The sequence below is a fragment of the Apteryx mantelli genome, chromosome 2 (assembly GCF_036417845.1).
Source record: "Apteryx mantelli isolate bAptMan1 chromosome 2, bAptMan1.hap1, whole genome shotgun sequence".
Lineage (NCBI taxonomy): Eukaryota > Metazoa > Chordata > Aves > Apterygiformes > Apterygidae > Apteryx > Apteryx mantelli.
The window spans coordinates 71,769,762-71,786,062 of record NC_089979.1 but is presented as its reverse complement, the minus strand read 5'-3'; the positions used below and the strand labels follow the sequence as shown (position 1 = coordinate 71,786,062).

The window sequence follows — 16,301 nt, the reverse complement described above, 5'->3', positions numbered from 1 at the left end:
ACAAAAACTAGGACATAGAGATCCAGTTTAATTTCTTTCTAGTTATTTACATGGTTTTCATACAGCCATAGTCTGTTAAATTACAATACTGGAAGAGCACGATTGACAGTCACCACACTCACTCCTATATAAAGACAAACTATATACATATACTTGGATATCAAATGGAAAATGCAACTGGTGCTGGAGTACCTGGGACACATGGGAAAGCAGGTAATCTGCACGCCACCTCCTTTGTTTACAGAAGTTGTTCCAAGCTTGAGCAGACTGAACGCCTGGGAAAAAATCTTTTGTCCCCCTTTTGCTTTCCTGATTTTTACTAGCCTAGTCATCTCCCATGGCTATTTATACAAAGTGATTTTATTTGCAGGCACATTAGGGAGCCCCTGTTCACATATCGTATGACTTTGGGTCTCCATCTCACCCGGTTTTCTGCGAGTGCAAGCCTTCACTGGGCATGTTGGAAGTGCTTTCACTCTGTTGCTTTATAGTGTTTCCACTGTACAGATGGCACTGTAGAAATAATGAATGGTGAGTTTGGTGACTGGTCGTGGTGATGAAAAAGTGCTGTGGTTACATGTAAGCCTTGGGCTGAAATATATTCCTGTAATGGGCTCTCTACCTAGTTTCAATGACCATAAATTGGTTTTAAAAAAAAAAGGCTCTAGATTCTTTTTCCCTTTCCTTCTCTTCCAATAATGCCTAGAGCGTGCACTAGAAATTGCCAATATGCAAAAGCCAGCTTGAGCCCTGTCCCAGAGAACATGCAGCCTAAAACGTTTTTCAGCTTGCAAGTGCATAACCAGTGGGGTTTGGGATGGAGAAAGGCCACAGCGCTCACCATCTGCTAGTCCTAAATATGTCGCCAGGTCCCTGTTGCCCACTCCTAGCAAAGGGGTGGGTGGGAGGGAGATGCCACCATCATGTTACCCTCAGCATCACTTTTTGCAATCAAGCAAAACTTTTGCCTATAAGTTCTGCACTTGCTTTTCCAATTCCTTCTTTCTTGCCATTCAGTTTCCACCTCATCTTTCCATAAGCTGAAGAAAAGATGTCACATTATTTGTACATTTTAAGAATGAATAGCACATCAGGATTCAGTAGATATTGGTTATAATCTTTTTCTTCCTTGACTTTGGTACATTATCTCCACTATTAGCCCCGATGATCAGTTATTGGAATAGCAATTTTTGTTCTGTGTTGGTTTCCTATTCTCTAAACCTGATGCAACTTCTTTATTACTACTATTAGTCTCTTCCAAGTATGAATGAGGATGCTTGCTGGAGTCTTCAGCAGGAATGTTATCATCTTTATTTCCTTCACATAGCCCATGTGGGGGGGGGGGGGGAGAGAAATCTTTTTTTTTTTCCCCCCAAGGGACTCACAGCTACTTTGTTATGGTGGAGATGGTTATCACAGATGAGAAATTAAGTTGTAGTGCTCAAAAAATAGATTAAAAAAAAAAGACTAGCGGTTCCCCAGTCTGCTCTCAACTTCCCATGAATGCGAAAAGGAGCTGGGCATGCAAACTGGGGACACACGGCAGTGGTCAGGCACTGAAAGGTTGTTACATCTCCAAAGAATGCCTTGCCAAAGGATAACTTTGCAAAATACCCAAACCCATTGAAGCTCTAACTAAATGAAGTGCCAGTTCTGCTCTGTGATGCTTGCCACAGCATTGAACACTTTATATGGCTTCTTTCTCCTCCCCTGTCCCCCTTTTCGGTGATAAGCTTGTAGTTCAGGAGAAATATGGCAGTTCTTCCACTGTGTCCTGGTGTCTGCTTGGACAGGTAGGAGTTAACATCATTAAAAAAAAAAAACAAAAACCAAACATGGCCATGCATAGCTGCCGGGCAGGTGGCACGCGTCCTGAGGTGGCCAGCGGCCAGGAACTGGTGACTCACCAAGAGGCCTGTAGGGACCAGCCTTGGGCCCATCCAGCCGAAGGCCAGGTGGCTGGGGACGTCCTCCTGGCTCACACACAGGACTGGGCTGTCATGTGCCTCAACCACCACACAAGGGGCTTATTTAGGCTACCAGACTGGCAGGCATGGGCACCTCCAGGGTCCATGTCCATGAGGGACAAGTGACGCTGCCCACAGGACCCCAGCGGCGTCAGTACTGACGATGGACTGACAACAGCAGCTTGCTCCTTCTACCTCCTGCTTCATTTTAATCACAAAACCCAAATCTCCCTTGTTCCTCCCACCAGCCTACTGAGTCCTGTGATTTCTGTCTCTCTGGCTCCTGCAGCGGCCTCGCTCCCTGTCACACCGAACCGCAAAGGCTAGTGATGCCATGGCCGGTGTGGCAGCCACACCGGGGACGCGAGGGCTGGCTGCTGCTCAGCGCAGCTATGGCGCGGAGCCTTTTCCTAGCGCAGTGCATGCGGTCAAAAGTCAAGAGCTTCGTTTTCCCTTTTTAAAGCTGTAATGCAGTCTTGTCATGTGTGCATGTGTACTTGAATGAATTTAAAAACACAAACCCCAGCCTTTCAGGAAAATAACCCCCAAAGCAGTGTATTCCTGGCTAATAAGTGCTCTGTCCTTGCTGCACTGAGCTAATAATGTTTCACATTAAAGGCTTCCACTGCTGATGAACTTATATCTAAAGCAGTTGTGAGCTGGTGATACAGGGATCGCTTTGTATGTTTATCTGGAAATCATTACCTGGTCTTGAAAGAATAGCATATCAGAGGCATACTGTCTCAAAATGAGGCACCAGAAACCAGCTGTTTTTTACTTTCTTTTGTAGCACCTTCCATTCTACAACAGCCAAGTGTTGTTTAATAGCTAATACTCCATCGAGTTGTGTGGATGGCCCCAGACGAGAATGAACTGCTTTTGCTCGTCTCCAATGGAGTGCAAATCTGTGAGGTATTGAGTACTGCTAAGCCTAAATGGAGTCAGTAAGCCTCACTTCCAAAGCTGTTTGGGCAAGCCGAATGCAAGAGCAACTCCATGGGCTATCCACAGGTCCTTTTGCTTTACTCCCACAACTAGAGGAATGAGACCGAGGCCTGAGAAGAGGCAGGAGCGCTTGGCACTATGCAGAATTGGCCACAAAATTCTGACTTGTGAGAGGCCTCTTGGCCCGCAATTTGTAAAGGACAACTTTAGCATGGCATCGGGGGAGGCAGAGAGGGAGCACAGAAGAGTGGACAGATACATGGAAGACAGTGAGAAAGGAAAAAAAAATAATAAAATAATAACAGAAATAACAATACCGTAGTAAAAAACTTTGGCCTCTCTGTTCAAACTTTCAAAGCAAAATAGCTATTATGGAAGAAAAAAGATATCCTGAAGTCATAATCTGGAATTTCTTACAGTAATGTTGCTACAGTGCTTTGGACCATTGATCCAAAACATGGCATAATAGTTTCTTATAAGACCTGGAAAGGAATCCTAGACAACATTTGCCGGAGTTTGCTGGCATTATACTAGTTAAGGACTTGATTCTGGAAGGTGCTGGCCTAAGTTCAGAAAAGCACTTATATGTGTTCAGCTTCAATTAAGCTTGTGAGACATGTTGTTGAGTTCAGTGAGACTATTTACATGCTTACTTAGTGTTAAGCACACCCTTAAGTTGGCAGGTAAATCAGGCCCAGAGTGACCAGCTCTCTGAGCCCTACTTGGTCAGTTTGTGTGTTAAACCACTGTAATAAAAATAAATTAAAACCGAAACAGAACACCCCTGGATTTCTGTCCTTATGCCTCAGCTGTAGATACCAATGTCAAGTCTCACCATCCGTAACAATGCAACAGACTCCTTTTGTCAGACCAGAAAACACAATCTGTCATGCTGGAATTGAGAAAAAGCATTTTTTTCTCAGTGTGAGTTTAGGATCAGTTCTTTACACACCTGATACAGAGAGGATGAATATCCCTAACTGAGCCCCCAGTTCCTCATGTCATGTACCCCTCTGCAAAGCGGGTGGGAATCCAAGCTTGTTTAACTGCAGGATGTGTGTTGGCCCTCATACAGTCACGAGGCTTGGGCGTAAAACAAACTACGAGCTGAGTGAATGCCATGCAGTGACCATGAAGAGATGGTTTTGCTTGTTGTCAACAGTCCTGCCACTTACTGCTGATGGATTCATAACTGGTGTTAGGAAATTACATTTGAAAGAGATGAAGAATAAACAGTTGCTAGAACTGAACCAGCCTTCAGTAAGGAGTCCTGTTCTTTTAAGGTGATACCTTCTACTTCTTGGAAGCCAAACAGTGCCTAAGAACTAGCTGTAACCTTCTCCAGGGAAAGCAAATGCCTTTCTAGTCAGATGATGTTCACAGATGGGCTGGTCCGTAGGGTAGTTCTGCTCCTCCACCGTCCTCATAAGGTGCTCGCAGACTGAAAGGAGTGTTTGGTGTAAGTGCTTAGCACCATAGCTGCAGGTCCGTCCGAGACTTCACCCAGGCCAGTGATTCCCTGAACACCATCTCAGGGCTCTCTAGAGTTGATGACAGAGGCTCGTCAGGATGAGGGGTGCCTGAAGATGAAATGAATGCACCACCAGCTGGGTTTGAACATGTATGGCAAATCCACATGCCAGGAAATTCTTATACATAGATGCCAAGTCTTGGCATGATTCCCACCAGGGGTATTTTCTGTTATTGAAGCTTGAACCAGCAGGTCTGATGATGCTGCAGTACCCATCACATGTAAATACAATTTTCTTTTTTTTTATATTTATTTGTTACTCTTTTTTAAAAAGGCAGTTCAGAAGATTTACACTGTATGTAACAGGGAAGTGAATAATACCAGCACTTATGGTTCCTTTTAGTTATGTTTTGAAGACGGCATAGTAGCCAGGTAGAGTTGAACTGCTACGGTCTATGAAACCTAAAAGCCAAAAAAAAAGAGAGAAATTGCGTGAAAGAGAGAACATCCTCATGTGCATATTGCATATAAAAAGACCAGATCTAATTGCTACAGTGACAAAATAAGGCAGCTAGATTCCTGCAGTATTGACAGCAGCCATGCAGGCATTGTGGACCCAGAACAGACATTCAAACTTCCTTGGTCCTTGCCAGACTCACAGTTCAGTCATGAGCTGTTTGCACCCAAATCTACCAAAGACACTAAGAAGCTGTGGATCCACCCTATCAGACCCCTGCGTGAGTTATTTCAGGTTAGCTATTCCTTGTTCAGACCACACTATGCCAGATTCCAGGATAATTGTCTGGTTTAGACAAATCTTTTTGCTGCTCAGCTAGAAAATTTTACAAGCAGTTCAAATATGATTATTCCTGAACGTGTGAGTATAAAGAGACAAGTAGGGCTTCCCCTACTGCCACCCTTCTGCATGTACACCATGTGTCAGGAGGCCTCTGCCTGTGTCAGTGGTGCATAGGTGTTTTTTAAGTTTTTCACTTCATCATGAATTAATTAATCCATCCCACTAGAAAAGCAACACTCGCTTTCTTTGCTCAGCTCATGTCACTGCCTAATGACATGAATAGCTCATTACCTTCCTAATGATTTTATAATGGTGATTTATCTAAGTTTGTTTAAGGGAATTGCTCAATTTTGTTTAAGCGTGATTTGTTCAAGTGGCTGTTTCCTGAGGACACTCGTCTAACCAATAAGCCCTGTTGAACTTCAGACAAACCCTTATACCAATTTCTGTTATACTGGCCATAGCTCTGAGAATGCCTGGCCAAGACCTGAGTGAGTCAAAGCCACTTGATGGCTTTCAAACAGAAAGTGAGTGTACCTCAAAGGGTGACTGCTCACCCCAACACTGGAAGAGAAGCAAAATACTGCCCATAAACCTGCACAAGCCAAACAGCTGGACAGACTTCCTTGAAAACTAAAGCAGTCTTTATTTTTGTGGGATGCTAAGTGTCTCATGGAAGCCAAAGGACCTCAACTCTTTTTAGCAAGACTGCTTTAAAACAGCCTAACACTCTTCCTAAGTTAGTCAGCGATACTCCCCTACTGGAGGATGGACTTCATGAGTCAAATATCCTTCAAAATGTCAGTCACTGGGGTCAACAGATCAAGGCTCACTGCAACTGTAAAGCTATGTAGCCCACCGAACACCCTAAAGCTTCGTCCAGACCTCACAGCTCAAAGGCAGCTGGCTTGTCTCTAGCAACACTCCAATATTACAAACCCCAATGAAACCATCTTAGCACATGAGAGGAAGTAGAAGGGGGATCATTTCTGCAGGGGAATATATACATAATACATGCAGTTAATGCAATTATTAATTTATATATGTAAAAATCCCCAATACAAATTTAATTTTGCCTTAAGCTTTTCTGTATTTTTCTTAAAAGTATTAACTGCATTTTTTATGAGTACATATCTGATGAATGTAAAAATGCAAGGGCAACTCTAGTTTTGTACAAGATCTCACTCTCTTTTGTCTTGAATACCTAAAATTTGTTTTTAATGTATAACAATGACCATGAGCTAATGTTGCTTTGCAAAGGTCTGACTTCAGCTGAAATTCCAGGAGTTTAGCTCATCTCAGACTTAAAGCCAGAGCAAACTCAGCACAGACTGCGCTTGGGAAAGTGTCCTGACCTCCCAGTGAGCTCAGACCCCATGCCGTCAGAGAGAACAGTTGTTAGTTTGGGGTCTGGGATAATTCAGACCTTACCTTTTTAACCAAAAATGCCTAACAGCATAAAAGATAGTGTCTCTCTTTAGATTGCTGATCTTGCTATTTCACCACTGCATTGCCTATGGCAAGACTTCTTAGAGTACAGTGCTGAGTAATCCATGCATAGCAAGTGCACAGCATGAAATAGCTGTACATTCAGCATGATTTCATTTGCACTCACTCTGCAGTACAGTCACACCTTGCTATGTACTTGTTCTAGAAGGGGAGTTTTTTGTGTCCTTCCTGTCTTTGGACACCAACACTATTTATTGTTGATATGAGAAGAACTGAAACGCAACTAGAACATGATGTTTAAAAAAAAACTAAGAGGAGGTTGCACCTTACTAAAGAGATGGCACATGCCTGCCTGCAGCCATGTAATGGCAGCATGAGTTTGTCTGTGTGAGCTTTTTTTACAGCCTGTGATTCTAAATGTTGTCTAGATCTGGCAGTGTGTTCAGTGGGTGTTTGAGAAATGCTTCTGAGATATTTTGGAAAACAACAGTATTCATTGCTAGTCTTAAAAAATTAATCTCAACTTACCTTGTTAGATGCCTACTTAATTCATGAACTTCCATTTCAGTGCTTTTAAATTCATTAAGCTCTTTTCGAATGGCTGCCTGCAAAGGACAAATAAACTCATAAATGTATAAATGAGCAAGATCAAAGTAAGTTCACTTTGTTCTCCAAACAGTATATTAAAAGTGAAGAAATCTTACATAACATTATCAGAGAGAAAGAAAAGCATATAAAAGGCTTTAAAATGTGAAAAGGAAAAGAGATAAACATGTTCTAAATCACATAAAGGGAAGAGATAAATGCTTCACTGGAATACATCAATTTGAAAATGTATTGTAGACAATACAGATAGAAAACTCAATTCTGGCTTATTATGTAAACACTTTCATGTACAAAATTCAAATTAGCATATGTATGAGGAAAAAAATATGCAGTTGAGGTTCTCGAATGGTGCCTTCTGTTTCAGAGCTGGACTATGAGTAAACTTGGTCTGGATCTCACCAAAGTCTCATATTTGTGATGTCTCCTGCCTTTATGTGAATTTCCTGGGGTGAGATTGTCTAAAATAAGCTGAGCTGCCTTGCCAGCTCACTGGCCGTGGAAGAGGGAGATCTGGCTCCCCTGCCCTTCCCTTTGCCTCTGGCTGTGCCCCTCTGCTCCCCTTCCTTCTGGCTCATTTGTGCCATTTGCTGTACTGTTTCAACTCACTAATCCAGCAGAAAACTAGCCACAAGTGGTTATATTTAGCATCAGCAGGACAGCCAGGTATTTACAGCCTTTGCAGAGGGTGACTTAGAGGGACTCAGCTGCTTGCTGGAGAGGGTGCTGAGCAGAATTGGCCCAAGCCCACGTCAGCCTGACTTTTTTGAGTACTGTGATATTTGTAGCTCACAAGTTGGCCTTGCGGGCAGCGTATGGCAAGCCCAAACAAGGCGGCTGCTATGGCCGAATGCTCCCACAGGTCCAAGGTGTGTGCCAGTGTCTTTCCATGGGATACTGAAAACCTTTACTCCTGGAAGTGGCTGCTCCAGTCAGCGTCACTTGTGTCTGTCAGGAATTTGTCTCCATTAAGGAAATCTAAACTAGTATAAAGAGCACCAGCCCAAAACAGGACTTTTGTAACAGCCACTTATCCAGTCACCAACTACCCTGACAAGCCCTACGTGATAGATTTTGAATGCGAGCTGCAGAAAAGGCCCTTTGTACTCTTTCTATACAACTTGGTTTTTTATTTACTTTAGAAACATCCATCAGGCTCTGCTTCCATCTATCACTGTAGAGAGATGGTTATGCAGCAACTCAAGGGCCTACCTTCTGCAGACCAATTTGCTGCTTAAGTGGCTGTGAAGGAGGCCACATGGGCTGCTGACTCCTGCAGCGCCTGCAGTCTATTGCCCCCATGCATCTCTGATCTGTTGGTGAGGTTTAATGCACCCTTTTTATTCCTCTAACAAACAGGCAAACTTGGTAAAGATGAAGTCAGATTGAACCCAATTTCCTACATCCAGCACACAGAGCAAGATTTTAACTGACAAACAGGAAAGCCCATTACTAAAGTCAATTTTTGCAATAAATCTGGTCTGTGCTGACCAATGAAGACAGTTATTGAATCAGGGCTTTGGAAGAAAATAATCTTTTATAGGGAGTTGCAGCTTTGTCAGGCATATCAGGGTTGGTTCCAATTTGTTTGGCTATGTTTCCTAACAGTGGACGCAGTGATGGGGAAAAGCAGGTGATCTGAACAGCAGAAATCAGAATATTGCCACATGACCCCAGCCTGAAAAAGGATATATCTGCTTCCTTATGCATGTAAGGAGCATTAATATTAGAATGTCAAACCACATTTCCTTCTGCTTTTCTGAGAAAAGGTTCATTTGGAGAACTTTAAGCCTTTTGCTCTGTGTATTGACCTTGCATACATATTATAAAAAAGTAAAGGCAACATCAAAGTACTTTTCCTAAATATTGAATTCTTTACCAGGCTACTTTTAATAGTGGCACTTAATACTTGTCCTTTTCAAGACTCAGGATGAGAAAGAACCTCTTTGGACAAGAAATATTCTGCTTTCCCAGCTAAAGTCTCTCCATACCTTTCATCTCAGACAGGGATCTCTCAAAGATTGCAGAACTGCTTGGACATTTATTCCCTCCCTCATCTACCAAATGGGAGAATATAACTGATAGATTGGTTAGGTCACTTGACTAACATCTTGTCCAACACGGTGAGGTAAAATAGGAATTTAACCCAATATATTATGCTCTGGGGACACTCCAGAAGAAGTTTTGATTTTTTTCAGATCACTTTACATCACTTTGACTTATTCAAAAGCTAAGCTGAAAAAGGCTTCTGTCAAGGAGAAAACCAGTGATTTCAAAACTATAAAAGTCCATTGGTTAAATTATACAAGTAAAACCGGCCACCCTTTCCTCTGTAGATAAAACCAAGAACACCATGAATGAGTGGCATGGTCAGGACTCCTGCTCCTTTCTCTCTCCATCAGATGTGATCACCTTCACTGTATGTGGTGCACAGCAAAGAAATATTCAGGTCTTGAATTCAGGTACCTGAAAGTCTTTAAAATCTCATGAGCAGTGAAAAGTGACTGTAAAGCACAGGAGGCACTTATCAGGCTCATAGTTCTGTTGTCATATGAGATGCTGTAAAAAGTTTAAAGATTTCCATCTCTTTCTGTGGTGACTGTCACCTTGTCTCTGCTGGAAGTATGACATGTTACACATACAAAAAGCGATACCCAGCCTGGCAAAAAAGCAAAGCAGAACCTGCCTGAACCATCATTAAAGCTCACCTTCTTCCTGAGGCACCATTAAGCCCCTTAGGATGTGACTGATATTATTATTGAGCAGGGATTTAACCTCTTTGCCACCAATGCCCATACCACAGACACTACATGATGAGAGAACAGAAGGTCCCACTGATGCTCAAAAGACAGTGCACTTAATACCAAGGATGCAGCTTGTCTCCATCTACAGGGCTCATGAGATTTAATTTTAATGGTTAAAATACTCTGTGGAATGAGAGAAATCCTGAGTGAGGGATGACTCTCTGAGTCATCATGCCCTTCTCTGAATGAGGGTTGAACCCTCTTGTCTCAACACTATACAGAAGTTAGCTGGCTTCAGGGGGATGGAGGTGCTTTTGCCAATTTGAGAGCTACTTTGAAATCTACTTACTTTGTCGGCGGCTGTGAGTCGTGTCCAGGGTTTGTCCGCCCTCCTGTCGTAGTCCTGTGCATCTGCGACTTCCACGTAGTCACTGAAGCGAATGAGGATCTTCCTCTCACGTAGCTCTTCTACTGTGGGCCTTTGACTCAGCTGTGAGTTTGAGAAAGGAGTGGAAAAGGATATCAGAACTTCATTTTTAACTCACAGGATTTATTTTATCACAACCTTCAATATAATAATAAGAGGGCTCAGACATTACCAGTACCACTGAGTTTTATGACCTTTCACAGCCTTGCTACCTGGGTGATAACCTGCTGTTTGCTATAGCACCTTGTATATCATCCCACCTTGCTGCCAGAGCAGCAGACTACTGCTTGGGAAGAGGCTGTGGCTGGAGACCCCAGGCTGTGGTTGATAATCCCTAGCAGAAATTAGATGCAATGCAAGTAAGTCTCCTAGTGCACAGATGTCCCAGGAAGAGACATGACCACAACACAACTTAAAACTACCTGCACAGGGCATATTCCCCCCATCTTGAGCTGTTGTGCATGTTTTAGAGATGCCTGGGAAGAGTAAGGCAAAGGAACTGAGCAGACCCTATTCTGAATTATGTGCAAAGGGTGACAAACAACATTTCTTACCATCCTGATAATCTGCAGACTTGTCCTTACCTCCAGAAAAGGCAGGCAGGCTGATGACTATTGCTCATTGAACTTTTCACTGTACACTGCAGCTCAATTTTATGTCATAGCATATTTGCTTTTTAATAGTTTACATTGCATATTACAAGCCAAAAAAAAAATTGCAAGGTGGATTGTATCATGTCAAGGAAAATATGTTCATTGTTCAAAAGCATTTCTTCCAAATTCCATAACAGAATAGGCAGCCACAGTTAAAATTCTCCTCTCAAATTAGAAACAGTAGTGTGTTAGTAGTCCACATATTGTACAGCCAGTTACATAGCTAAGGACAGACATTGGCTTTCGAGGATTTCTTCTCCTTAGATGCACAGAATGCTGGTTCTTGTCAAGAGGAATTACATGACTTCTTCTGAAGAAGGTACTATACATGTGTGTCCATGTGTATATATGTTAGTGGCAAAAGTTTGTGCTAATCCTGCATTAGAGTGAAATATTTACAGTCCTGATACATCTGGAAAAAATACTCCTGTCCCACTAACAATTAACCAGGCAGCATATCATGCTATTCCTACTCATTACAAAAAGCAGAATGTGTGTTAAGTGTCAACATGTGAAATGTGTCAGTGTTATAGGTGTGTTTTGCAATACTTCACTCTTGTGAATAGTGAAAGGTCTCAACATTTCATAAAATGCTTGAGACTGTTTTCTGCAAAAGTATTCAGACTCTGGGATCCTGAAGGGCAATTCTACCTTCCTCTCAAATCAAGTATCTTGGTTGCCTGCATTTCCTCTCCCAGGGGAAAATTAAGATTCAAAATAGCCATGATGCTAAGCACAGGATGACAAATTAGCTAGGCCACAGGAAAGAGACATGCATCCTTGAAATCCCACCTTTCTCCAGCATTTGGGTGCTGGTTCAAGAAAGCTCCACCTCCCTATCCTGCATCTGGATTTAAATCCCTATGTGATTGCTCTTGGCATGGATGGTTGCCTCTCTCTTCTCTTTTAAAAACCATGGTTGTACCAGAGGCAGCAGTGGGGCTGCTTTCCTTCTACTGAAAGCCCTGAGCACTCACTCACAAAGTGATTCAAGCACCTCATGTGAAAAGAGAGTCTGCAAGAATGCACTAATCCCAGTCTATGAGCTGTTCAGGAGGACAGGGATCACTCTCCACCCCTCCGGGCTGCAGCTGTGCCGTTGTGCACATACAGAAGAGAGAAATCACGGAGAGAAAGTCTAACCAGGAGCACAACTCTACAGCCTGCTGACTAATGCCCTTGCCTAGGACAGCAGTCGAGCCCCAGCTCTGCAGTTCTTGTTTCGTCTCCAACGCCAATTTAAGGTAAATTACAACATTTAACAGGGGGAAATCTCCTGGTTGGTTTGAAAAAGAACAACTTAGAAACTTTTGAATATTGAAAAGTCTTAAAACTAGACAGTTTTCTCACTCCCACCTTCTTCTGTGGGAGACATGAAGTTTCATGGGATGAGCTGCTGTGCGTGGGTTGGTCATGTAACAGTTACAAACTTCCTCTTACTACTTCTTCCATAAGCTTCCCAAGAAAAGCACCATTTTATATAGCCAGGGCCATGTTCAAGTCAGCCAAAGAGTACGTATTCAGGGAGGTCAGCAAGAAGCACATCCTTCCTGACTTTGACTACCCATTCTGGTGACCATTTTTTTTTGAAAACAAAATGCATACATTGATGCAGGGTTTTTTTGTTGTTTTTTCTTTTTTTTTTTACACCAGGACAAAGCTATCTTTGAGCTAGAATACTGTATCAGAAAGTCAAAGAGTACAATAAAGTAGATCGAAATGTGTAGATTTAAAAACATGATTTTTTACTCTTTATCAGGACAGAATTGCCTTTTCCACCTGCATCCCTGACACCTAAGAAGTTATCTGCAAGCCAAACACACACTACAATTAATAGATGGGCTTTTAACAAAAGCATGAAAAACAAACTTATCACGTTTTGAGTGTTACCACAGTTATGCTATGCAGGAGGCTTCTTTGTGCTGCACAACTCATTTCAAATGTGATTTTGAATTGCTAGGTTTTTCTACTATCTCTAGTAATAGGAGAACCAAACATCAGAAGGCTTGTTAGTTTTCATTCGTTATTATTCAGATTGTATAGCTGAAATTTTCTTCTGATTTTTACTTTAAAACTAAGCCCTGATTATGGGAATAGAGAGAATCTTTGTACTGAAATAATAATCATTAGGACTACAGCCAAGATTTTCAAAGATAAAGTTGAGACTCTATCCTTATTTGCATCAGCTGCTTTTTTTTTGCACACCAGCATGAATTAAGGATGAATCACCAAAATTATCTGTACATTTCTCAGCTTTTACTAGTTTAGGCCAAAGCCTCGATGTTATTTCACATTAAGATGGGAATTATTTTTTAATAAAATACTCTATTACATGGGATATGATGACATGAACAAAATATGAAATCCTGTTAATTAAACTCTGTGCTTCTAAATGGCTACAAGGGAAACAGGAAGAGAACTTTTAAAAAATGATTGACTCAGTTTCACAGCTTCTTTCAGCTCTTGACCTTAGCTGGCTTTCATGTTTGTGCAATGTCGCCAGTTTAAGTGATGAGCAAGCTTTTCCAAAGGAGACGGCAGGTGACTTTTGATACTCTATAACCTGCTGTGCCAGGCTGATCTCTAGATGGTGTCAAGAATGCAAGAGCACCAAGAGCCATCAATGCTGTGGTACTTATGACAGAAGTGGGACTTCACTGATGGTATTTACCTCAATACTGCAACAAAGTCTTAAATAGCTAATTTGCCTTCCCTGCTGTTGTGGATCCAGGTTAACAATCAGAGAAAAGACTGTAAATGTACAGGGCTATATGATGAAATGAGAAATCTGAGATAAGTTCTCACATTCACAAATGCACAAGCGAAATTAGTTGTATTGCCAGCACATTTTACAACACTGAAAGTCACTGCACCCCTTTCTGTGCACGTTGATTCCTTCAGTGGGTGTAACACATGGAGTTACACATGAAAAAAACATCAAGGGCATAAGCATACTGTGAAACTTCAGCATTAATGTGCATTTTTTTATTCTTAGGTGATACCTGAATGTGACAGACTAAAAGCTGTTTCTTTTCTTCCTCTGAAATCACATAACTATTACTGCTTATTATTTTTAGAGGTCCTGACTTCGCTTAACAAACGTGCAACCAGTGCGATTCAAGTGCTTATATACCCCATTGCTGCACTGCTCAGCGTCTCCCTCCCCACAGAACAGCTGGGGCAAGCGAAGCACAGACAGGCACTCGCTCAAGGTGACCCAGGAGGCCTGGGGCAGAAATATGAGCAAAAGATGCATCGGGTCTCATGCCAGTGCTCTGTCTATGAAAGTCCTCAAATCCACAGCTTATACCATATAATTGATGCATAGCCATAAATCTACATATATTTACATACATACATACACAAAATATTCACTACATTAAACCGAAGTGATGATCTGATTATAATAAATGAAAAGAAAAGGACAATCACACTGAGCGAGTATTTTTTAAAGTAATTAATAAAAGCAACACTATTTGTCCTGTTAACAAACTGACCTGCCTCTCTTTCATACTATTGCATAGACTTCTCATGAGCTGCTAAGTACTGGGATCTCTCAGTAGGTCTGGACTATGCAGGGTACCCTTACATCTTAATGATAGGGACAGCTGGGGAGAGGGCTTTGCAGAGCAAACTCCATAAGCGGCTCCATGGCAGGCATCAGTTCAGTGATTGTTTGTGGTAAGGGCACAGCTCACCTGAGATCTCACCTTGGAATTTATTTTTGTAACATGTGAGCTGCAGTGTCTTGGTTCAGACTTATTCAATGCTACACAATGCTTCATGGACAACAACTGAAACTGGGCTCTGCTTCTCTTACCAGACAGAATGAATGAGGAATGAGGAACCCTTGAAACACACAGTGAAAGGAAACATTCAATGGCATGATGCAGTTGCCTGCATAAGGCGATGGTGCTGCAAGCAGGAAGGAAGGGATCTTACATATCGAGCTGCCCCCCTGGCTCCCTGCACATTTTGTCAGGCTTTATTGACACAAGTGAGTTTGGAAAATTTTCAGTGGTACTTTAGGGAGGAACTTTAAGGAGAAGTTTCCTCAAAGAACGGGTAGCCTATGATAAGAATTTCACTATAAAAATCTGGCACGAGTACAGACAGTTTTTTAAGCATGACAAAGGGATTTTTTTTTTTTTTTACTTACTTCTGTTAAGGCCAGAGGGATGTACCTGGGTCTGTCTCCACTTTTTCTGGGTGTACTACCTTGGCATATGCATTTCTATTTAGCTGTTTATGAAGATTTGTGAGCTGAGGGAGAAGGCCAGCTTTTAGAGGGGGGGTTCCCCGCTATTTTAGTGGAAATCAGGGCATTACCCATTTTGAAATAAATGGATTTGTATTAGTAAAAAGGCAGTGTAAATGAGGACAGAAACAGTTGTCTGCTCATGGGAAGTCAAGTTGTCCTCTGTATATTCTGTATCACTGAATATAAAAAGGGCACATTTCAAGCCTTGATACTAAGCATGCAAGAGAAGGTTTAAAACAAAACCCTGTTTTCTCAGCATGGGAAATGAAGCAAACCAAAGCATTGTCACCAGGTAAAGTGGAGAGAAATGTGCTCTTGCCAATCTGTTTTTGGGATTTAGCCAAATCTGAGATGCTGACTTTGCCCCTCTTCAACCATAATGAGCTCGTTGTCTTGTCACTTCACTGTCGCCTGCTTTGTTACCTCATTAAAATGTTACAGTTGTCATTTAATGATGAAATCAAGGTGAAAAATTACAGCTCCTAACTGGCAGCGTACACGACTCCCACCCTCCTTTGCTCCCCACCTTTTGTGGAAAGATGGGGGTCTGTGTAGCTCTAACAAAGGAGCAGGATGTGATGAAAATGGCCCCAAGCCTCTCCCTCTTTGAGGAGAAATGCAATTTATCCAAATTAGCAGCTAACCTTTTTTATATTCTAACCTTTTTTTCTCTTCTTCTCACCTCCCTCTAACTAGTCACACCTTTCTCAAGAGTTCATTATTTCAAACACCCTGCAGGGATCCAAGCCAAGGGAGGTCAATTAAAGAAATGATTGAACAGCAAGACATTTCCCAGTGAGGCATCAGCTTGCTCGCCTGTGAACAGAGAGTTTAAGTTCTACTGGGGCAAGAATTTAACGGGAGCAAAGATTTCAAAGACTTTAATGCATGGCCTTTAAGCAAGAGCCACATATCACCATTTAAGTTGTCATTATTTACTGCTATGAGATTTTTAGTTTTGGAGGTAGGCCTTTGTGACCTG

At 42.0% G+C, this 16,301-nt stretch overlaps 1 protein-coding gene across 1 annotated transcript in view; it reads right to left on the bottom strand.

Moving 5' to 3' along the window:
- Positions 1–4,723: 4,723 nt before the first annotated feature.
- The window catches only part of PHACTR1 (phosphatase and actin regulator 1), a 322,202-nt gene continuing 310,624 nt past the window's right edge, over positions 4,724–16,301 (bottom strand). The window contains exons 13-15 of the mRNA XM_067292380.1: positions 10,328–10,468; positions 7,160–7,236; positions 4,724–4,845 (exon numbers count right to left, since the gene is read on the bottom strand). Of these exons, the coding sequence (XP_067148481.1) occupies positions 4,830–4,845; positions 7,160–7,236; positions 10,328–10,468 (234 nt within the window). The 3' untranslated portion in view covers positions 4,724–4,829. The remainder of the gene's footprint in view (positions 4,846–7,159; positions 7,237–10,327; positions 10,469–16,301) is intronic.